This window comes from Lithobates pipiens, unplaced genomic scaffold (assembly GCF_037356315.1).
Source record: "Lithobates pipiens isolate NorthernLeopardFrog02 unplaced genomic scaffold, aLitPip1_a1.2 Scaffold_18, whole genome shotgun sequence".
Taxonomy (NCBI): domain Eukaryota; kingdom Metazoa; phylum Chordata; class Amphibia; order Anura; family Ranidae; genus Lithobates; species Lithobates pipiens.
This window is the reverse complement of record NW_027507758.1, coordinates 151,081,433-151,105,782: the sequence shown is the minus strand read 5'-3', so window position 1 is coordinate 151,105,782 and position 24,350 is coordinate 151,081,433. Positions and strand designations below refer to the sequence as shown.

The following is a 24,350-nucleotide window of genomic DNA, read 5'->3' as shown; positions in this document are numbered from 1 at the left end:
TACATTTTTTTTTTAAATAAATTTAATGCGTCTCTATATTTTATACACGATTTACAAATATGGGGGTTGATTTTCTACAGGCAAATATACTATGTACTCTAAGCGCACTTGCTCTAGATCTTAGTATAGGAGGGGAAGCTCTATTAATTTCTATTATTCAGTCATGTGCAAGCAAAAATTATTATTTTTTTCTTGTATGTGATTGGGTATTATTTGCAAAGTGAAACTTTAGCTCATTTACTAAGCTTTGGAGAAAAATGGAAAATAATCTAGCCTCACTGCCTAAAAGCTGGATAGCACTATCTTAAAAAACAAAAACAGTTAGTACAATTTAAAATGAATATAAAGTTAAAGCAAATGCAAGCACTTTTCTTTTCTTTTTACCTTCTGATTCATAGTCCAGACTGGAAAAATCAAAAGTTTCCTCCAGAAGACATGAGTTGGCATTGGGTGACAGTAATACTACACTGTCTCTATTCCGAGCAATTTCTTCCTGCAGACCCTGCAACCAATCTTCTGTCTTTGGTCTTATTTTTACTGTTTTGCCATTTACCTGTAAGAAAAAGGGATTCATTTTGTCAAGTAAAATAAAGCCTTCAAGCCTAAAGGTTAACACTGTTTCGTGAGAAAAAAAATATAGAAAATATATGTTGTAATATATGGTTATTAACCACTTCAAGCCCGTCCACAGTACATTTACATCATTATTTTGGCGTTAAATACCACTGTTGTGGCAGCAGCTAGCTGCCATAACCCTATTTTTTTTTGTACTGTGGGCGATTCTGTCCCTAATCATAGTGGTCCTAGCGGTGGATTCACCACGGGGATCACTTTTATAGGCAGTGGGAGGGGTAATGCCCCATTCTTATGCCGCTTTCCAGTCGTCTCCAGGCTTACTGGACTTGTCAGGTAGCCCGGAGCCGATTTGATCCTTTCTGTGGCTGTGCAGGAAGAAGAGTGAGGGCAAGATAGCCCCCACTCGACTCTATGCCTTTGGAGGAATGGAGTGACGTCTGACGTCACTTTCGGCCTTAAAGGGATGATTTTTTATTTTTTTTTTGCTTTTAATTTTAAATGTGAAATCCGAAGTCTTTTTGACCCCAGATCTCACAATAAAGAGGCCCTATCATACTTATTTCTATTACAAGGGATGTGTACATTCCTTGTAATAGGAATAAAAGTGATCAAAATTTTTTTTTAAGGGACAGTGTAAAAAATAAAAAGTAAAATACATAAGAAAAAAAAAAATGTAAAAAACCCTGTACCTCTGAGCTTGCGACAGAAGAAAACGCATATGCTAACCGCTCCCACATATGCAAACGGTATTCAAACCACACATGTGAGATATCGTCGTGATCGTTAGAGTGAGAACAATAATTGCAGCACTGGACCTCCTCTATAACTCTAAACAGGTAATCTGTAAAAAAATGTTAAAGCATCGCCTATGGAGATTTTTAAGTACTGTCGTTTGTCGCCATTCCACGAGTGTGCACATAGTGTTAAAGCATGACATGTTAGGTATCTATTTACTCGGTGTAACATCATCTTTCATATTATACAAAAAAAAAAATCACAATTTTATTCTCTAGTGTCTCTGCCAAAATAAATAAATAAATAAATATAAATATATATATATATATATATATATATATATATATATATATATATATATATATATATATATATATATATATATATATATATATATATATAATATGTTTGGGGGTCCCAAGTAATTTACTAGCAAAAAGTACTATTTTTTTTTTTTTTTGCATCAGTATACAGCACGCCATGATCTCTCTTCATCAAATTGTGGCTAACTTTGCGCCCTTGCTACTTTGGTTCCTTCTTCTTGTCGCCACCATTTTGCCTGTTGGCAGTGCTATTTTCACATCACATGCAAACCTTTTTAACATTTTCCTCTATTTAATTCTTTGTTTATTTTATTAAAGTTTCAGAGAAGAAGTATATTACAAAAAGTATGCTACCCATTCCATTTTCGTATCTATCCCCAACCCCCCCCCCCAAACCCGCTCCCTCCCTCCCCTCTCTCTCTCTCCATCTCTCCCCCGCGCTCCCCCCCTCATTTCCCCTCGGATCCACTCATTCTGAGATATTCCCTTGTTTTCTTGAACTCCAGCCATTTTCCCCACTTACTAAAGTAAGTTTCCACTTGGTCCCCTCTTCTAGATATTGATTCCTCCATTGATCTTACCCACTCTATTTTGCCTAACCATTCCCTCATAGATGGGGGTTCGGGGATGCCCCATTTCTTTGGGATCAGGCTTTTTGCTGCAATCAATAAGTGAGGAATCAATGAGTTTTTATATTCCCCCAGTGTTTTGTCAGTATCGTGAAACAGGCATGTCCATGGTTCCTTCTTTACCTCTTCCCCTGTTATTCAGAAAATATTTTCTATAATTTTCTCCCAGTATGGGCCAATCTTTCCACACTCCCACCATATGTGTGCAAAGGTTCCCACCTTATCGCAGCCCCGCCAACATAGTGCTGATATACCTGCTCTACTCTTATGCGCTCTTTGTGGGACAACATACCATCTTGCCATTAATTTAAATGACATCTCTAATGACATATTGTCCCTAGATATTGTACCTGCTATTCTTAAGATCTTCTTTCTACGTTCCTTATCCCCCACGGTGCCCAACTCTTCTTCCCATTTTTTCAGGAATAGTGGTTCCCCTGGGTCCTCTTCCTCCTGTAGGATTTTATACATTTTGGACATACTTTTTTTCTTGCAGCTCGAGTCCGAGAGCATTCTCTCCATTGGTCTGAGATCTCCTGTCCCTCGGAGTGGCCGAGGCAGAGTCTGAACAAAATGTTTAATTTGTGCATATCTCCAACTATCTAAGTTCCTACTTCCCCATCTTTGTCTTATTTCTCCTAAAGTGCAAAATCTATCCCCGTTCATCACATCTTTCAGTAAAATATCATCTTTTTTTGCCCATCTAGTAAAATAAACAAATTCCTCCTTCCCTGGTTTAAAAAAACTTGTGTCTAATAAAGAAATTAAAGGTGAGTTGTACTGCCAGTGATTTGATTCACCCACTTTATCCCATGTTTTGAACAAATTAGTAGTTAGTGGGTTAGTGCTCCTCCCCAAATCGCGAAAATCCCGTGGTATCCAGATCCTTTTTCCTAGATTAACTCCGCTTTGTGTTTTCTCTATATTTACCCACCCTTTATCCCCTTTGTCATACACCCAATCCACCACTCGTGAAATTACTGCTGCCTGATAGTATCTTCTAAAGTTTGGGGCTGCTAATCCCCCTCCTACTTTCCCCCTTTCCAGAGTCGCATAAGAAATCCTGGGATTCCTACGTCCCCATATGTATTTTAAAGTTAGAGTTTTAAGTTTCGTGAAGAACTCCTGCGGGACTTTTATTGGGATCATTTGGAACATATATGTCAGTTTTGGTAAAATGAACATTTTTAACGCATTTACTCTCCCTATTAGTGACAAGGGTTTATATCTCATACTTTTAATACATTCTTTGACCTTATTTAATATATATGTATAATTGGCCGCGTATATAGATGACAATGTGGGCGGAATTCTTACCCCCAGATAACTCAGCTCCTCCCTACACCAAATAAAGGGAAAAGAGCTCTGGAGTTCCTCTTGTTCTTTTTTAGGTACTGTTATGTTCAGAATTTCAGTTTTTGACATGTTGATCTTAAAATTTGTCAACCTCCCATATCTATGGATCTCCTTAATTATATTTGGGAGAGTCACCCTGAGTTCTGAAGCATAAAATAATATGTCATCTGCATACGCAGACACCTTATACTCTTCTCTACCAATTCTCACTCCCCTTATATCTTCATTTTTCCTAATCGAGACCAACAGGGGTTCCAAGGCCAGAACAAACAGCATTGGGGACAGAGGACATCCCTGTCTGGTTCCGTTATATAGCTTTACTACCGGGGAAAGGTTACCGTTAATTTTTATTTTTGCCGTCGGGTGGGAGTAAAATGCTTTTATCCATCGCAATGTTTTTTCTTTTAATCCCAGATATCCTAAGGTCTCGAACATGAAGCCCCAGTCGACCCTGTCAAATGCTTTTTCAGCGTCCACAGATAACAGGGCGACTGGGGATCCCCAGTCGCAAAAAGTACTAATTTAAACTTATAAGCAAAAAGTTCTAAAAAAAAAAAAAAAAACCCTGGTCTTCTACAGCTGCTGTAATTTTCTGTAAAATTCAATACAACATAGCAACCTGGAGACATACTGCACACTTTTGGTGTACAGAACGCCCCCAGAAATATCTTTCCTTCTTGTGTGATTGGCTAATAAAATTTTAGACTCCCACTACAATAGGAATTTCAGTTTTAGTAAGGTACTTCCTATACTTCCTAAGGGTTAAATACTTTCAAAAGGGTGCAGACTCTGCAGCTTTTTCATTAGAACACCAAGAGTGCATCAGCTGATTATAACCAGTCCATCCCATCCCATGCAGAATCAGTTTGCAAATGAGAGATCTATAATACTGCTATGGGGCAAGGAAATTAAAGTGATACTAAACACACAGGGTATAATTTACATTGTCCCTTCTCTTTCTGTATATGGATGATTGCATTGTAATTATATTAATTAAAAGAAAAATCTAAGTACCTTTTTCCTAATCAATATACAGCTGTAACATGACCCAGATTTTTCCCAGCCTGTCTGCAGGGAAACATAAGCAGGAGGAGCTTCTAGTCCTCTGCTACTAGTCACTTGTTAAAAAAAAAAAACAGCCTTTGGAATACAGAGTAAAAATAAATAAATAATATCAATAAACTGTTTAAAATTGCCATACAAATATACAGTATACTTTGAAATCAAATATTTATTATTTTGTGGAAATAACATGGTTGGGGAGATTTCTGCCTGTCACAGGCTGTGTCACTCCCTTTCAGCCTGTGTCTTAGTAGAAGAGGGAGGAGAAGCCTCCATTAATCTACATGTAATAACCTACCTGTGTTTAGTAAGTTAGTGGGCATGGAAGAGGAGAGAGGGTGTGAGCTGCCAATTACCACTGTGTATACGCCCACATGTGTGGCTCTGTAGTTACATGGGCTACTCAGATGTGATAAGGAGGAAATGCTCAGCATCAAATTTCCCAGAAGACTGAGCATGTGCAGAGTTGCCACCACAGCTGCAAAATTCCTAGCTGAATTGGGGACACAGACAGTGGAGAAAGAGAACTGTAGGATCAACCATTTTTTTTTTTTACACAAAACTAATCTCATAGTTTAACTGAGTATGAACAACATGTAATACACCATTTATAGATATTTTTTTATGATGTGGGTTTAGTGACACAAGATTGCCCTCATGGCTAACCTCAGGGTTGTCCTTTAAAAGTTCCAATCAAGCCAGGATGATAAAGCTTTTCTTATTCTAAATCAACAGACATCTTCACTTGTCTTTATAGGTTTGCAAAGTGTACTAACACAGTTAAAGTATTTAAAAAAAAAAAAGTCATTTTGATTGGAATACAAAATAATTAACCCCCACTTTTGGGTCTCTTTTTGCTGAATGTGCCCTGCTGCGAAATGTTACCTCACTTCCTGTCCCAGAGGCATAACAGGAAATAAGAGGAAATCTCTATAAAGGAGTTTTCACGAGAGCAGATGTCCCTGTCAGAAGATTTCCACTCGTACACACCAAAGTCTGACCGTCAAGAATGCAGTGACGTACAACACGTACGACAGGACTAGAAGAAGGAAGTTTCAATACCCAGTAGCCAATAGCTTCCGTCTCGTACTTGCTTTAGAGCATGCGTCGTTTTTGGTCTGCCGGAACAGCATACAGACGAGCGGTTTTCCCGATAGGAATTGGTTCCGTTGGAAATATTTAGAACATGTTCCATTTCTAGGTCCGTCAGAATTTTAGACGTAAAAAGTCCGATGGGGCATACACATGATCGGAATATACCATATCGGAATATACCAAAAGCTCCCGTCTGACTTTTTCTGTCGGACATTCCGCTCGTGTGTATGCGCCATAACATTTTGGACTATCACTTTCATTATTGCAGACAATGGATTTTCCAGGACAAATAGACAGGGTGAATCTCCCATGTCGGGACACAAGTAAGAAGAAAAACCTGACAGGGGTTTAAAAACATCCTCATTCGATCAAAATCCAAAAATGAAAAAAAAAAAAAAATTGGCTTTACATACACTTTAAAAAAAAAAGCAATAATTCTGCCAGTTTATGATACTGATTTAAAAATTTTTTATAGTGAAATCTATTTATGCATTGAAATACCACACCTCTGTTTAGAATTTTTTCTTATGCCGCCTACACACGACCAGACTTTCCAGCAGACTAGGTCTAACGGTCTACCCGACGGACTTTCGGCGGAGTTCCGACGGACTTTCCGAATGAACGGACTTGGCCACACACAATCACACCAAAGATCCGACGGATTCAAATGTGATGACGTACGACCGGACTAGAATAAGGAAGTTCATAGCCAGTAGCAAATAGCTGCCCTAGGATCGGTTTTCGTCCGTCAGACTAGCATACAGACGAGCGGATTTCTCCATAGGAACTGGGTCCGCGGAGTTCCGGTGGAAAAATCTGAAACGTTCTATTTCTAAGTCTGCCAGATTTTTGGACAGCAAAGGTCCGATGGAGCCCACACGCGATCAAATTGTCCGTCGGACCTTTGCTGTCGAAAAGTCCAGTCGTGAGTACGTGGCATTATAGGAAGCGTCTGTTTACTCTTAAACTAGTAAATGTTTGAAACAAGTTCATTCTGGGAATATTGAACATTTACATAATTAAAACAGACAAAATGATACAGGCAATGAAACAATGTGTGGTTAATGTGTAGATCCTGGAAATATTGCAGAATTCAATTTTCACTATTGTGAATTGATGTCCTCGTAGTTCTGTGAAAACAGCTTAGTGCACTGTAAACAAAAAAAAATAAAAAGCCAGGAATAATAAAATCAATGTTGGCTTATTCAGTAGATACTGTAAAGCTGTACACACAATGAGAAAATTGGAAGAAAAATTCTGCACAAGGCACGATCGTTCGATTTTTGTACAGTGTGTACACAACTTTGACATACAATTCTGACTTTGCAAATGAAAGGGACAAACTCCAACGTTTTTCTCAAACGGGAACAGAATGAACGATTCTCATTTAATGTGTACTGTATTTGTATGATTTCATACGATTTTATACAAGATAAATCAGAAAAGGAAGACTGCACATGATCAGAAACAACAAAAAAAAAAGCCTTTGTCGTGCGAGAATGTTTCGTATATTTTTTTCTTTGCTTGCGACTAGTTGTGAAACGAATATTCACCTGATTTTCTTGTAGTGTGTACCCCACTTAACTCATAAAAAACATAGTTATATTGAAGTAGCCCATATTTTCTACAGTTATTTTGGTGATTATATGAATGCTGTTAATTGATGGAAGTATGCAGTTTACCTTTAAGCCATCAAGAACAAGAACACTTAAAGCTGTCCTGCTGTCTGCAAACGTCACCATCATTTTCCCCTCAATTACCCTAGAAATAAAAACAATTAGGTATGTAATCACAGCATACATAAATGCCCATATCTACATCCCTGAACATTGTTTTGGAATCTTCAAACTGCCTAAAACATGTAGATGCACATACAGTAGCTATTATTACTACAAAACAAATTGCTTACTATAAATGTACAAACTCTCCTTAACTGGCAAGTACTGTAGTTATCGGCGTATAACACGCACCTTTCCTCCCTGAAAATAGGGGGCAAATCATGTGTGCGTGTTATGCGCTGATATTTTATCTGGGCTGCCTCGGAGGGGAAGGAGGGGTGAGCGTCACCGGATTACACAGAGCCGGGATCTGCTGTGTACTCGGCGCTTGCAGTCACACACAGCCCCCGCCTCCTAGCATAGACGTCACATGTCCCGGCATTGGACCAGTGTTCTGTCTATCATAGGAGCCAGGCTAGGAGGTGGGACTCTGTGTGACTGAGCGCCGAGTACACAGAAGATCCCGGCTCTGTGTAATCTGGCACTGGTGAGGCTGCATTGATGGGCAAAGGTGAGGCTGCAGATGGACACTGATCAGGCTGCAATGATGGGCAATGGCGAGGCTGCAGATGGGCACTGATAGGCTGCATTAATGGTCAATGGCAAGACTACAGATGGCATTGATTGGGCTGCATTGATGGGCAATGGTGTGGCTGCAGATGGACACTGATCAATTCTGTAGGACAGCAGAAGGCAGAAAGATATGCCAGTAGTGCTAATTTCTAATCTGGTAATCTTTTTATAGCCTGTCCCTATAATATAGGAGTATCGGATGGATGGTCACTATCTACAGTACAAAGAGGCATCCCTCTCTCAAACAATTTGATTGAGCCAATTACCGTGGTATTTTGTCATGCATCCAAGCCACTGGTTGTTCTCAGTCAAAAAAGGGTAATTTTCATATCTCCATTGTGACCTACCAGGCAATTTGACTGGCCAATTATCATGGGATGGGGTCTAGTATCCAAGTCACTAGTTGGTCTCAGTCAAAAAGAGCTCTCTTAACTACATAGAAAACTGCTTATAAAAGACAAAGCAAATACGTTTATGTGTATACTTATATATGGAAAGAAGATGCATTCTGTAGGAGAGCAGAAGGTAGAAGGATACGCCAATAGTACTAATCTGCTAATCTTTTTAAGCCTGTCCCTATGATATAGGGGTATCAGATAAATGGTTACTATCTCCCTCTCTCAAACAATTTGGCAAATTACCGTGGTATGGTGTCATGTATCCAAGCCACTCATTGACTGAGACCAACAAGTGACATGGATGCTAGACACCATGCCATAAGTATACACATACACTCATTTGCTTTTTCTTTCTTTTCATTATATACTTTAGAATAAACAAAGGTTGATTTTTTTTGTCTCTCTTATTAGCCTTTGGTGCGTGGGCATGCACATTCCTGTTTCTATTTTTTTCAATACAGTAGCTTTAAACATTATATCACATGGAAATGGTGGCTAATGTGATATTTAACAGGAAACTTTCTTTTTTGGTCAACTTTGTTTTTTGAAAGAGTACTTTATTATTTATTTAAAAAAAACAACAGCATTTTTCCAAATAATCATTTACTAAAGGGTGTTTCCTTGTTTCAATATACAAAATGCATGCTGACCTGTCCAATAAGAAAGCCCAGGACTAACCCTGCAGACCCAAGAACTAGGCAGCACCATCTCTACAAGGCAAGTGAGAGGGGTCTATTTTCTGATTCTCTGTTATATGTGTAACCTAAAATCCGACTATAAAAGTTCCATGGAAGGAATTACCTGCCACACTTCTCATTTCTGTTTCTAATGAATGTGGAGTCTCACTGTTTCTGCTTTAAAATTGGTGTTCTTACTCCTCTTGCCACAATCTCAAGATTATAGTATGAATTAAAAACACAACAAGAAATGCTGGACCCAATTTTATTTATTGCTCCAGGTATTGCAGGTCTACATATCAAGGAGCTCAAGTCCTTGTCAGCCATTAGAATATTTTTGCCAATGTTATAAAAAAAAGTAAGCATTTCAAAATTGTATATATTTTAATATTAATATACCAGCTTCTAAGCTTTTATTGATTTGCTAGGACCTATGCACAGTAGTAAAAGGTATTTGTAAGCCCACTAATGCACAAACAGCTATTTGGGAGAGAGAAGTGAAACAAAAGTGAATTTTGTATAAAATTTTGTAGAAAAGCAGCAGAAAAAAGTAATGAAAGTATGTTTGCACTGATCTGAGCTGATATTTTGACCCTACTACTATCATCTAATATTATTCACAAGATGGTTAAAAGTTTCACAATACAATGTACAATTGCAGTTTTTCATTTGGTACTTTTCATTCTATTAGGCAGCTGATCAAAACAAAATAAGTGCCTCACACCCAATACTTTTAATTGCCCCCCCCCCCCTTTCGCCAACTTACCGTACAAGTATAACAGTGCCGTAATGCTGAAATATCTGTACAAGCTCTGTACTAATGTCTTCAGGGAACTCTGCTTTGTCCTCAGCTGTTGGTGAGTCAATGTGAACTTCAACAGTGGCATCCAGAGGTCCCTGAGAGGAGGAGATTTCCTGAAATACTCGGTCTCTGGAATCTACATCAACCTCCTGAACTTCCACTTCCACAATTGCTAGCACAGGTCTGTAGGACAGAGATGGCATAAGGATTACAAACTCCATCTGAATAGCTATTGTTCTATATGACGTAACAGAATACTACTTACATGCCTGGACTATTAGAAGTTATTTTGCACCATTAATTCTGTCTTTTCTACTCATGAACATGTAATGCTATACAGGCAAATATTATTATTATTATTATACAGGATTTATATAGCGCCGACAGTTTATGCAGCGCTTTACAACATTCGGGCAGACAGTACAAATACAATACAGTTCAATACAGGGGGGAATCAGACAGCCCTGCTCGTTAGAGCTTACAATCTAGGAGGGAGGGTCAAGTTATACAAAAGGGTAATAGTTGTGGGGGATGAGCTAATGGAGAAAATAGTGCAGTTGTTAGATGGAGGCAGGATAGGCTTCATTGAAGAAGAAAGTTTTCAGGGATCACCTAAAAGTGGATAAATTTGGAGACAATCTGACAGATTGGGGTAGCAAATTCCAGAGGATGGGCGAGGCTCGGGAGAAATCCTGGAGGCGGATATGGGAGGAGGTGATGAGGGAGCTAGAGAGCAGGAGGTCTTGGGAGGAACGAAGAGGGTGATTAGGTTGGTATTTTGAGAATAGGCTAGTGATGTAGCTGGGGGAAGAGTTGTGGATGGCTTTGTAACTTATTGTTAGTATTTTGAATTGAAATTGTTGGGCAAGTGGCAGCCAATGGAGGGATTGGCAGAGAGGGGTAGCAGGTGTGGTTTGTCAGGTGGATGAGTCTGGCAGCAGCATTCATGATGGACTGAAGGGGGGATACTCTAAAGGTAAGCCAATGAGGAGAGAATTGCAGTAGTCAAGGCGAGAGATAACCAGGGAGTGAATCAGGAGCTTTGTGGTTTTATTGGTTAGAAAGGGACGTAGTTTAGAGATGTTGCAGTGGTTGAGGCGGCAAGCTTTGGAATGTGATTGGATGTGGGGCCGAAATATGTTACAGTATATATATATAATATATAATAACTCAAGAATATAGGCCATGTTAATAAATAACAAATGTGTGAATTTAAAATTATGCCTATTGGGAAAAAAACTGTAAATAAATGACAATAAATATTCAATTCAACACCTCAGCCTGCAGAAAAAAACTATATGTTCCAGTGGAAGTATCACCATCTTATCCCCTATTATACTTACCTCTCGATCCTGCGCTATGCCCATCTGCAGCAGTGCTGGTCTCTCACTCTCCTCAAAACAACAAAAAGGCAGCAGCGGGAGCCATTGGCTTATTTATAAAATGATGATGCCATTTAAAAGTGAGTAGATGTTCTTATGAGAGTTGCTTGGATAGAGATCAATAATATTCTAAATAAAGTATTTATTTGCAAATTAAAATAAACTTACAATAAAAATCTTTCACCTTTTTATTATTACACTAAAAAAAGGTTCCCTTTATCTAAGCTTCTGCCTCACCTGGTTTCTTGCAGTCGCATATCAGGCTGGCCATACATGGTGCAATGTTTGGCCGGTTTAGCAGAAACCGGCCGAGATTCGAACAGTTAATTCGTAGGCTGAATGTTCTAAGATGATCGATTAAATTGGGTACAGCCAGCCTGCCAGATTCTCTTGCGATTATCGCTAGCGTCTGCTATAGCTGCTAGCAATAATCACTGTCTTCTCCCGGTGGAAAAGGCTGCCCTTGCTGGGAGCAGACAATGGCTCGGCAGGAGGGATTTCCCTGGCAGTATTGTCTGTGTTGATGGGGAAATTGTGCTAAAGAAATTTGCAGCGAGTATGGCTGAATTAGATTTGCTAAAGTATAAGAGGATTCACCTGCACATGGAGCGGTCCAAGCAACCAAAGTTGGGGGGGGGGGGGGGGGGGGACTGTGATATAAAGAGAGGACTGTGATGTATTGTGTATGGGCTATAATATAAAGGGAGGACTGTGATATAAGAAGCGTGGGGGGACTGTGATCTGAATAGAACTGTGGTGTATAGTGGGGGGACTGTGAAGTGAAGGAGGGTCTGTTATGTAGGGTGAATGAGACTGTTTGTAAAGCAAGTGGGGGGGGGGGGGGTGCGATATGAAGGGAGGACTATGGTGTAAGGGAGGAGGGGGCCTGTGATATAAAAGGGGGGCCTGAGGATACTGATGTAAAAGAGGAAGGGGGGACTGTGATATAAAAGGGGTATGTGATGTAAAGGGTGGACTGGGACGTAAAAGGGGTATGTGATGTAAAGAAGGGACTGGGATGTAAAAGGGTGGTATAACATAAAGAGGGGTTGTGAAGTGAAGGAGTTCTGTGATGCAAAGAGCAGTCTGACAACACTGATATAAAAAGGGGGACTGTGATGTTGTCATATGAAAGTGAGACTATGGACGAAGGGTACTGTGATGAGAAGCGGTGACTAAGGACACTAATGTAGGGGCTCGCTCACATTTGTGCAGAGACCTATTTTTTGCACAGAAAAACACAGGTCTCTGCCAGGGCATATACTGCAAAAAAGTCCAGTGCAGTGCAGAAAAATGCATACTGTATGCACTGAAGGCTCCATTTACTGTCTGTTTCTACACACCTCAGCCAAGCAGCATTGCATAGAAATTAATTAAATGTAAATTTTGACATTTCAATAAAGTTTGAAAGAAAAAAAAAAAAAAAAAGACCGGTGTGATGCGATTCTTCTTCCAGGACGTCACAACGGCAGGTGCGCACAGTAAAATGTGCATTTTACAAAGCGGGTCAGGGTGAGCAAACTCAAAATGGAAGGAGGAACTGCAATGTTAAGGAAAGGCTGTGATGAGAAGGCGTCATTCAGACCTCTGCTGAATGAAAATGTTACTGACCGCACCTCTGTGCATTTTAATTCAATACCCAATCTAAAAGTATTTTGGCAATAATTTCTTAATATAAAAAGATATGCATGAGAGATATTTCTCACAGCATTGTTTTCTCAGGAAGTAACCATTTCCTTGTGATGTGTGTTAAGTGAAAAAGCTCCCCAGTGTATCACCCGTCACGGTTACATAAAACTCATTGAAAAGAGTAACTATTGGCACTGACATGAACCCTCCACCTCAATACCAGGAGAGATAGTGCAGCTAATGACACACTACTGATGTAATGCACTGCAGCGCACATTGGGCTCTATAATGATCATCTTCTCTGTAGAAACAATGAAGAAAAACATACACAATACTATCAACATGAAAATCAGCAAGCCATTTCTAGTTTGAACATCTATAGCATATCAATGTATGAATACATTTCATTTAGCATTAATCTTCTTGACATGCACTACATAAGCTTTTACGATGCAAAAACAGAAAAACAATTCGATTCTTTTTGATGTTCTATAGCTGATATTTAATAGAGAAAAACAAATTTCTTAGCATGAAGCATTACTGCTGTTATCTTTTATTGTTAAAGCACCAATGTGTTATACATTCAATACATGTTGTAATAAATAGCTGTAAGCCTAAAATGTATACTATATTGTATTATAGGTTTTATATGCTGTGAACTAGGCTTATTGCCGAAACGCATCTGGCCACTGTCTTTGTACTCGCCAGTATGGCGAAATAAAAAATATCTGAGGTTTATGGAGTTGCCAGATGTTTTTTTCTGTTGACTATAATGTATTTTGTGGATTGGAGGACACCGCAGCTTTGGCACCCGGATTGCAACTTCCAGCTTTATATTAAAGCCCCGTACACACGATCAGAAATTCTGCCAGCAAAAGTCGGATGTGAGCTTTTGGTCAGAGATTCCGACCGTGTGTATGCTCCATCGGACTTTTGCTGGCAGAATTCAAGATTGAGGGCAGGTTCTCTATTTTTCGGTGGGAAAAAGTTCAGATCGGAAATTCTGATAGTCTATACAAATTCCGGCATGCAAAATTCCTACACATGCTCGGAAACAATTTGACGCATGCTCGGAAGCATTAAACTAAATTTTCTCGGCTCGTCATCGTGTTGTACATCACCACGTTCTTGAGGGTCGAAAATTCCCGAGGACTTGTGTGACCATGTGTATGCAAGCCAAGCTTGAGCAGAATTCCGTCGGAAAAACGATCCAATTTTTTTCTGACTGAAAATTTGCTCGTGTGTACAGGGCATAAGGCTCCACTGCTCTGAGCAATGCATCCCTTTCATTTGAATGTTTTAAAAACTAGGACTAATCTACATTACCCTTGTTAAAAGGGACAGTAATCCCAGGTACATTGCAATATAGGTAGGATATACAGTAGAAGGAATCAATGGATTGCATCCTACAGTATAGCAAATACAAGCATAGAATATACATATAGCATACACAATGTACAATTTCTGCACATGTATCGATACTTTTAATGCTTAGATATACATTTTACCATTACCCTGAATAGGAGAAGCACATGCTCACTTTTTTTCAGTGGGAGCATAAGGGGGAATGCAGTTCTGGCACCTCTAGAACTGAATATATGTACTGGCAAGGGGTTCTGGGGAGTGCTGAAGGGTTTACTGATCCTGGCTGCTGGGGGATCTATTGTAGCTGGAGTGGATCTATTTCTGTTGGGGAAGGGGGTGTATATTGCTGCTGGGAAAGTCTGTTACTGGTGGGGGAATTACTGTTGCTGAGGTTGGGTCTTATCTTGCTGGAAGAGATCTGCTGTTGAGGGAGGGGCCTATTGTTTCTGGCTGCTAAAGGGTCTATTACATATAGTTACATAGTAGGTGAGGTTGAAAAAAAGACACAAGTCCATCAAGTCCAACCTATGTGTGTGATTATATGTCAGTATTACATTGTATATCCCTGTATGTTGCAGTCGTTCGGGTGTTTATCTAATAGTTTTTTGAAACTATTGATGTCCCCCCACATGAAACCACTGCCTGTGGAAGGGAATTCCACATCCTTGCTGCTCTTACACTAAAGAACCCTCTACGTAGTTTAAGGTTAAACCTCTTTTCTTCTAATTTTAGTGAGTGGCCACTTGTCTTATTAAATCCCTTCCACGAATCCCTTATTGTCCAATTCCACGAAAAAGTTGTATTCCTATTGTGGGGTCACCAGTATGGTATTTGTAAATTAAAATCACATCCCCTCTTAAGCGTCTCTTCTCCGGAGAGAATAAGTTCAGTGCTCACAACCTTTCTTCATAACTAATGTCCTCCAGACACTTTATTAGCTTTGTTGCCCTTATTTGTACTCGCTCCATTTCCAGTACATCCTTTCTGAGGGCTGGTGCCCAGAACTGGACAGCATACTCCAGATGAGGCCGGACCAAAGTCTTGTAGAGTGGGAGAATTATCGCTTTATCCCTGGAGTTAATCCCCTTTTTTAATGCATGCCAATATTCGGTTTGCTTTGTTAGCAGCAGATTGGCATTGCATGCCATTGCTGAGCCTATCATCTACTAGGACCCCCAGGGTCCTTTTCCATCCTAGATTCCCCCAGAGGTTCACCCCCTAGTGAGTAGATACTAGATTGCATTCCTATTTTTGCCATACTAAATGCATTATTTTACAATTTTCTACATTAAACCTCATTTGCCATGTAGTTGCCCACCCCATTAATTTGTTCAGATCTCCTTGCAAGGTTTTCACCTCCTGCAGAGAAGTTATTGCCCTGCTTAGCTTAGTATCATCCACAAATACAGAGATTGAGCTGTTTACCCCATCCTCCAGGTCATTTATGAACAAATTAAACAGGATTGTTCACAGCACAGAACCCTGGGGGACCCCACTTCCCACCCCTGACCATTCTGAGTATTCACCATTTAACACCACCCTCTGAACTTGACCTTGTAGCCAGTTTTCAATCCATTTACTCAGCCTATGGTCCATGCAAATGGACCTTACTTTGTACAGTAAAGGTTTATAGGGAACTGTGTCAAATGCTTTTGCAAAATCCAGATACACCACGTCTACGGCCTTTATCTAGATGGCAGCTCACCTAATAGAAAGTTAATAGATTGGTTTGACTAGAATGGTTTTTCATGAATCCATGTTGATTACTGCCAATGATACAATTTTAATTTCTAAAATCTTGTATATAGTCCCTTATCATCCCTCCAAGAGTTTGCATACTATTGATGTTAAGCTAACTGGTCTGTAATTCCCTGGGATGTATTTTGGCCCTTTTTTAAACATTGGTGCTACTTTGGCCTTTCTCCAATCAGCTGGTACCATTCAAGTCACAAGACTGTCAGTAAAAATTAGGAACAATGGTCTAGCAATTACTTGACTAAGTTCTCTGAGTACCCTCAGGTGCAAGCCATCTGGTCCCGGTGATTCAGTAATGTTAAGTTTCCCAAGTCTATTTCTATAATTCCGTCCTCTGTTAGCCATGAGGGTGCTTCCTGTGATGTGTCATGAGGACAAACACTGCAGTATTGGTTACTGAAGCCCCCCCCCGATTCCCTCGTGAAGAAGACTGAGGAGAAGAATAAATTGAATACATTTGCATCTCCCCATCCTTTGTAACCAGATGTCCTACCTCATTCTTTATGGGGCCATTATGGTCTATCCTCCCTTTTTACTGTTTATATACTTAAAGAATTTCTTGCTCTGCTATGTGTCTTTCGTGTTCTATCTTAGCTGTCCTAATTGCACCCTTACATATCTTCTTGCATTCTTTGTAAAGTCTAAATGCTGATGATTAGGTTAGGCTTCCAAAAGACAAATGAAATGCAATATATATGCCTGTTTTAGACCTTATTCACATGATTTTCAAGGGGCACAGCAAGCTTTGAAAAGCATTGTTTAAAGTGTATTTACAAAGTGTATGTGTATTCAGATCTATGGAGCCTGTAGTTAGGATCGACAGCCCAAATTCCAGCGTCTACTTAGCCTCTAACCACACTTCCCAGATGGACTCCAACACTCAGGATCATAAGCATTAAAAAGAGGATCTCATAGCCCAACTCGACTGGTAATAATCGTTTTATAAGTTAGTGCTGCACTTACATGAACTGAAGAGATAAAAGACATGTAATTAGACAGCTAGCAATACAGGTTCACCAATGGTGTCATCCGAACAGCGTTGGCGTTATGGCGTCACAGACCCAACTCCACCCTACACGTTTCTCCAATCCCAGAAGATCCTTTATAAGAGGCATTGGGTGGAGTCCAGTCTGTGACGTCATCACGCCTAAGCTATTTGGATGACACAGTGGCTGAGGCTGTATTGCTAGCTGTCTGATTACATGCCTTTTATCTTTTCGGTTCATGTAAGTGCAACACTAACTTATAAAATGATTATTACCAGTCGAGTTGATGAGGAGTATTAAAAAGATCCTCTTTATAATGCTCATCATCCTAAACGTTGGGAGTCTATCTGGGAAGTGTGGTTAGAGGCTAAGTAGACAACAGAATTTGGGCTGGCGATCCTAACTACAGGTGCCATAGATATGAATGGGAATCTGCGGTGTTTGAGCGTCGACTCTGGGGATTATACAATTATACACAAGCAAAGGATAAGTTCACCTTTGTTCAAATTTTTTTCTATAAATTCCAGCTCCCCTATGTACCAATATAGCATTATTGTACTTCTTTTGCAAAAATAAAACAGCTTTTAATTTATTCTACGCACGCTTAGCTTACTGTCTTTCTGGCTGTTTCAAAACACTGCTCGATTACTTTTGTTTTACTACCTGGACAGACTTTAGGTCATGACACAGGAAGGAGTTGACCAGCTGATCTCATTAGCACACACCTTGAATCATCTACCCTCAGGTGGTCAACTCCTTCCTGTGTCATGACCTAAAGTCTGTCCAGGAAGTAAGCAGAAGTAATCAGTGTTTTGAAACAGCCATGAAGACAGTGTTGGTAAGCATGCATAGAATTCAAAGGTGAATTTAGCCTTTAAAGATCTCTATAATCTGAGATCATATGGTTCTGGTAAGAGGCTGCATTACTTCATGGGCACTCTTGGAGCACGTTTGCTATTTTGGTGGTTACAGAGAGTGCAGAGCACTTTTCAGCATGTTTATATGGACTTTATTTGTGCATCTATTAATTCATGAACTTTGGCACACGTTTAATTAATTAGTTTCATTTTATTATATGATTGATTTTTTTATATGATTGAGAAATGCTAATTTTCAATCCAACATTGTGCCCTTTACATTCATCAGTGGAACATTTGGTATAGGAGTCAATAATTTTTACGTTGTAGGTATAATATATATTTTTCCACTGAGCACTTTATTACAGAGATGCCTTTCTTTTTAAAATATACAAGGCCTTATTACCACAAGGTCTCAGACGCCTTAATAAAGATTTTCTTTTTGTTTTAAAAAAAGGAAAAGGTGGAGGATCATTTACAGGAGACATTTCAATGAGCTGGAGATGACCAATTTTGATTTTAAAATTCAATCTTCTAATTCTTGAATCCATCCCATTACTAGTGAAAATCTGGCCATGCATGGCTACCCTAAAGTTGGCCACACACTGAGCGCATTTCAGCTGGTTCCTAATGAACTGGCCAAAATTCTTTCAGTGGGTGGCCTGTTGGCCCGACTCCACCTAACAACCTTCGATTGCAAGTAGTCAGGTAGAAAATTGCTGGGCAAACAGCACCTGCATCCAATAAGATGAAGGTGCTGTTTGCTGGTGGTACCAGTTGTCAGAATAGACAGCTGGTGGTACCAGCTGTCAGAATAGAACAGCAGCGATCCATCTGTGCGGTTTAGTATGGATGGAGGAATCTCATTCACATTAGTGGTTGGGGGTGGTAAAACCCCATGGGTTAGCCACACTTTTACCTTACCACACTTGGCTGGTAGCGGCCAGGGGTGTACACATGCTGCAGCAGGAATTATACCCTCTGTCATTTTTTCAGTGGTTGCTACTGCCCACTAAATGCGATCCATCCAAGTGCATAGGGCTGCTCTGCAGCCACCGCACAACCAATGCACTTGCTTGTGGCTCACCACTACCAGATTCAAAGGGTTAACCCAGGCGGTAAGGAGGTGATACAACACCCTCTCACTGCCTGTCATATGCTCTCTGAAGAGTGATCAAAACGTGGATTGCTCTTCAAATAGTAAAGCTAGTGTGAGTGTTAAAGAATTTTATGGGTGTATGGCCAGCTTTAGTAATACACTTTAAAGGATAACTTCATTATAATTAGGGTGTAACATGCACCTATGCACCCACCTCCCGCTGCCAGGGCTACCCTTTTTGTGACAGCAGTGCGGGATCTTCTCCCCAGCACCCGCAGTTACATTTTGAAAACAGTGTGGCTGTAAATGAATCCTTCATTCAGATAGATTTGCGAATGAATAAACTACAAGTCCTATCTACCACCGTGGTAGACAGGCTTGTAGTATCAATGTACTGCAAATGCATTGATCAGCACACTCATAGTGCATTCACACTGCCCTCGGTGCAAATGCAATGATCAACACACACGTAGTGCATTCACACTGCCTACAGCTCAGGAACTGTCTGCCCATATAGAGGTACGGGCAGAGAGCTCCTGGCAGTGTGACATTGCACCCACAATCCACTGATCGCTGGTGCAATGCTCTGCGGGCCCCACTGAAAAAAAATGAAATATGCACTTTTTTTCCCTAACAGAATAAGTGCATTTATTATTTTCTTCACAAATGTGAACTTTTAAAAAAAAAAAAGTAGGTACGTAAACAAAAATATGTGCCACTGTTTCTCTGCGGACACATTGTACAGTCTTTAAATGTGATTCTATGAAGCAGCTGCCACATTCCACACCCACCCCATTCCAAATAAAGAGTACCTGTGATCAGAAGCTGGAATTTCTGCTCTACCATAATACATCAATGCTCCAGGAGTCCATGTGTGCTTGATCTTAGTGCTGAAATCCAAATCATTGTCTAGAAGATTAATGTCTCCAGCTATGTGTGGATTTTGAACACATGTAATACAAGATATTAATGCATCATGGTTAGTGAAAATTGCTTTTAAAAAAGTATTTATTATTATGTCAGCAAAGCAGGGTTGTCCCTTCTGAAAAGTGACACAGATACCAAAGAAAATAACAGTTACATCTGAACTCAAGGCAAACAGCTAAATAGAAAACTGAGATACAGATCTGGCAGCTGCTGTATCTGCCACATCATCTGTATTTCTATGAGACATAGACAACCCTTCACACAGCAAAGCTGGTCCGGTGACCTCACTTTTCCTTCTGCAGCCAAGCAGCACAACTAGGTCTCATCCCAGCCTCCAGCCTGTTAATGGAGGTACAGCAGAAGACTGATGAGGTCATCTCTCTGCTCTCTTGTGCTTTAAAATATTTATTATCAGCACATGTACATGCAGGACACCAAACTGGCCCCCAGTGCTGCCCTCAATCTCCCAGTCTGGGTTCTGCTGTACCGTGGATTGTATGAAGTGGAAAACAAGCCAAATTCATTTTGTTTAGAAAGAGTTAAGTGGAAAAATACATTTGCCGCAGCTTCTTATTTTAACACAACCGCGTGTATTGTTGTTCTTTATATCTGCTTGAAGTTCAGTTTTCACAAATATATTATGTTGTTTGTTATTTTATCAAGGGTAATTAAAGCCACTTTTCATAAGGTTCTAATAAACTTTGCATGCTATGTGTGTCTGTTCGTTAAAAGATCCAAAATTGCCAATAATTACGATAAGTTGATTTTTTTTAAGTGTCTTATACAAAAACAAAATGCTAAAAAATCATGTTTCCACAAATGTATTTATTCCATTTGCTCGTTATTTGTTACATAATCAAAAAACGTAAAGAGGAGTTCCAGGTCTGAATATTTTATAATATTTTTTTACAAGGTTACAGGCGGACCAATGAGTGCAGCTGCGACCAACGTAACCATGCATTAAGTATACCTGGCTGACGCCCAGAACACTGGAATTTACTGAAGTAAACGGCTCTACTCCAGTGATTATCAACTTGCTTCTGTGTCCTTGGTCAAGCGGCGACACTTCTGCTTAGTGAACATCGGAGGTTGGCCACTATTCAGAGAGCGCTGTGCATTTTATGACTGAATGTTCTCTGACTGGACAAGGTGGAGAGGCGGGGCAGTGACATCACACTCTCCACCTTGTCCAATCAGAGAACACTTTGCATTTATTCAGAAAATGCAGAGCATTCTCTGAATGGCACCTGTGCAGAGTGGCCGATCTCCTGTGTTCAGAGTACAGAAGGCGCTCAGCATGGTAGGTCTGGAAGCAAATGGAGAGCACTGGTGTGGCAGCATCTTCTTCAGTGATTTCCAGCTTCCAGGGGCAGCCAGGAATAGTATATACATAGTAACATTGGTCCAAACTGGAAACTATGTATAAAATATACATACATACAATTCATCTTTAATCCACCAAAAAATGTTTCAGTTGTGGAAACTTTAAAGTTGTAGCATATATTGGATGATTAAAGTATTGAAGGAGCAAAGTTTTTTTTTTTAGTTTTGGATAGAACAGTGGAGGAGGGTTATGCCTGGTACACACGATAAGAATATCGTATGAAAAATGCAGATTTTGGAGCCATCATACAATAATCTGATCATTAGTACAGAGCTTTTCGAGAGCTGATCAGGACAGTTCATCCGATATTATTTGATCTGACATGCACTAAAAAAATTTCATACGATGCCAGATCGTACAATTAGTACAGCTGTCGTTTGAAAATGCAATACAATGGCATTACAACACATGACTTCACTTCTGAATTTTTATTCTGTCGTACGAGAATTTTCTTGACTTTAGTAAACTCATCAGATTCGATCTGAGATTATCATGCAAAAAAAAGGACGATCATTCGTCCGATAATCTCGTCATGTGTACCGGGTATTAGACCCTCTGTCAGGTTTTCATTGTCATCTGTGTAACTTTAGGACAAAAAGTGATGGGTGACTCTCTCCAACAAGGACACAGTTAAAACCAAAATGAAAAAGACATTCTTTACTGAATAAATAAATAAAAAAAACGGACAAGTGGAGGAAGTGAGGGAAAATCTCTACAATATTTACATTAACCACTTCAGCCCTGGTGGATTTTACCCCCTTTCTGACCAGAGCACTTTTTGCAATTCGGCACTGCGACGCTTTAAATGACAATTGCGCGGCCGTGCGACGTTGTACCCAAACAAAATTGAGGTCCTTTTTTTTCCCACACATAAAGCTTTCTTTTGGTGGTATTTGATTTGATCACCTCTGCGGGTTTTATTTTTTGCGCTATAAACAAAAAAAAAGAGCGTAAGTTTTGAAAAAAACACACACAATATTTTTTACTTTTTGCTATAATAAATAACCCCCCCCCAAAAAAAATATAAAAAATATATATTTTCTTCCTCAGTTTAGGCCGATATTCTTTATTCTTGTACATATTTTTGGTAAAAAAATAAAAATAAAAAATCGCAATAAGCGTATAGTGATTGGTTTGTACAAAATTTATAGCGTCTACAAAATAGGGCATAGTTTTATGGCCTTTTTATTTTTTTATTAGTAATGTCGGTGATCTGCAATTTTTATTGGGACTGTGACATTATGGCAGACAGATCGGACACTTTTGACACTATTTTGGGACCATTGCCATTTATACAGCGATCAGTGCTATAAAAATGCATTGATTACTGTGTAAATGACACTGGCAGTGAAGGGGTTAACCACTAGGGGGGGTGAAGGAGTTAAGCATGTCCTAGGGAGTGATTCTAACTGTGAGGGGGCTGGACTTCAGCAATCAGGACAGTGATCACTGCTCTCGATGACAGAGTGATCTCTGTCCTGTCACTAGGCAGAACAGGGAAATGCTTTGTTTACAAAAGCATCTCCCCGTTCTTCCTCTCCGTGACATGACTACAGGCACCTGGCGGACATAGAGACCGTGGCGGACACGCGCGCCCGCGACACCGCTTCTTAAAGGAGACGTACCTGTACGCCCGTCTGCCTACCAGTGCCATTCTGCTGACGTAAATCAGCGTGCGCTGATCAGCAAGCGGTTAATGCCTATGCTTGCCTATCCTGGTGACAACCACTTTCTGCACTGGTATCACAGGAAGTTAGGAAAAATCTCTCCAATGGGCCTACAGAGAGAATTAAAACCAGACAGAAGTTCTACACGCTATCCAATAAAAAATAAAAAGTTTTAAATAATTTGTGAACCACATCTGTTCATACATGTAAAGCCAAATAATGTGACATTCGTTTTCTTTCTTTGCAGCGTTGTTAGTACACCCCAATATTATTGTTAAAAAATGCAAGGATATTTGAAAGAAACCCAAGGAATGATTGAACTGTATGACTAGTTTACAGTACCTGATTTCTCAAATGGTAATTTCTTTCTCCACCACAATACTCTGTCTGTCCATGCTGGCGTTCTACACTTTTCACTTGTGTCATAAGCCTCTGATCCAATGTCATACTTGTAAGTTGGTCCAAAGTGGATAGTACCTTCATAGAAGTCTTTAAATATCTATGCAGAAAACATATTCCATGTCTGATTACAAGAGCAATCTGAGGTTTGTAGAACCGATCAACATTTTTGTTAAAAAAAAAAAAAAAAAAAAAAAGAAGAGGTAAGATTATTATTTATTACAGCTACTTATACAGCGCCATTAATTTACACAGCGCTTTAAATATATTTTGCCCTCAAGGAGCATACAATCTAAGGTTTACCTTTTCTGCAACAACGTTGCACATAGAGGTTCCCTTACCTCCTCTTCTGGAATTCCCTTGTCAGTGCTGTGTACTCCTTCCTCCCAGTGCCCCCTTACAAAGCCATATGCCAGAAGAGATGGGTTGTGTGCGTCCATAGACACACACAACACTGGTAAGCCACAACCCCAATTTCTCCTCACAGGATTCTAACAGCAGAAGGAGCCTCGGGCTCCCCTTGGCCTCAGAGTCTCCTGTAAAAGCAGGAAGTAAGGGGAGCGGTGCTGCAGCCAGAACAATGCTGGAGCTGTGACAGGGATCAGGCAAATGTTTAGAGATGGGTAAGACAAGTAGTGGTGAGTTTTTTTTTTTTACCTAAAAACGGTAGTAAGATCAAATAAAAAAAAAAAACACACAACATCCTAGCTCATTTTGACAAGACTTACCTTTTTAAATGGAGTCCTCCAGCAGCACGTTTTCACCGCTGCAGGCACTTCCATTTTTGCTTCGCTCTTCCTTCTGGGTTCGCAATCTTCTACTGATTGAATGGCAGGGCTATGATGATGTCAATCCCATGCATGCACACAGAGGGTCACCATCATGGCATAGCACTC

General features: G+C 39.9%; 1 protein-coding gene across 1 annotated transcript in view; it reads right to left on the bottom strand.

Annotated features, from left to right (window-relative positions):
* The window catches only part of SYNJ2 (synaptojanin 2), a 203,928-nt gene that overhangs the window by 22,102 nt on the left and 157,476 nt on the right, over positions 1–24,350 (bottom strand). Inside the window, exons 17-21 of the mRNA XM_077486270.1 lie at positions 23,398–23,554; positions 19,890–20,007; positions 9,969–10,187; positions 7,459–7,537; positions 385–553 (exon numbers count right to left, since the gene is read on the bottom strand). Of these exons, the coding sequence (XP_077342396.1) occupies positions 385–553; positions 7,459–7,537; positions 9,969–10,187; positions 19,890–20,007; positions 23,398–23,554 (742 nt within the window). The remainder of the gene's footprint in view (positions 1–384; positions 554–7,458; positions 7,538–9,968; positions 10,188–19,889; positions 20,008–23,397; positions 23,555–24,350) is intronic.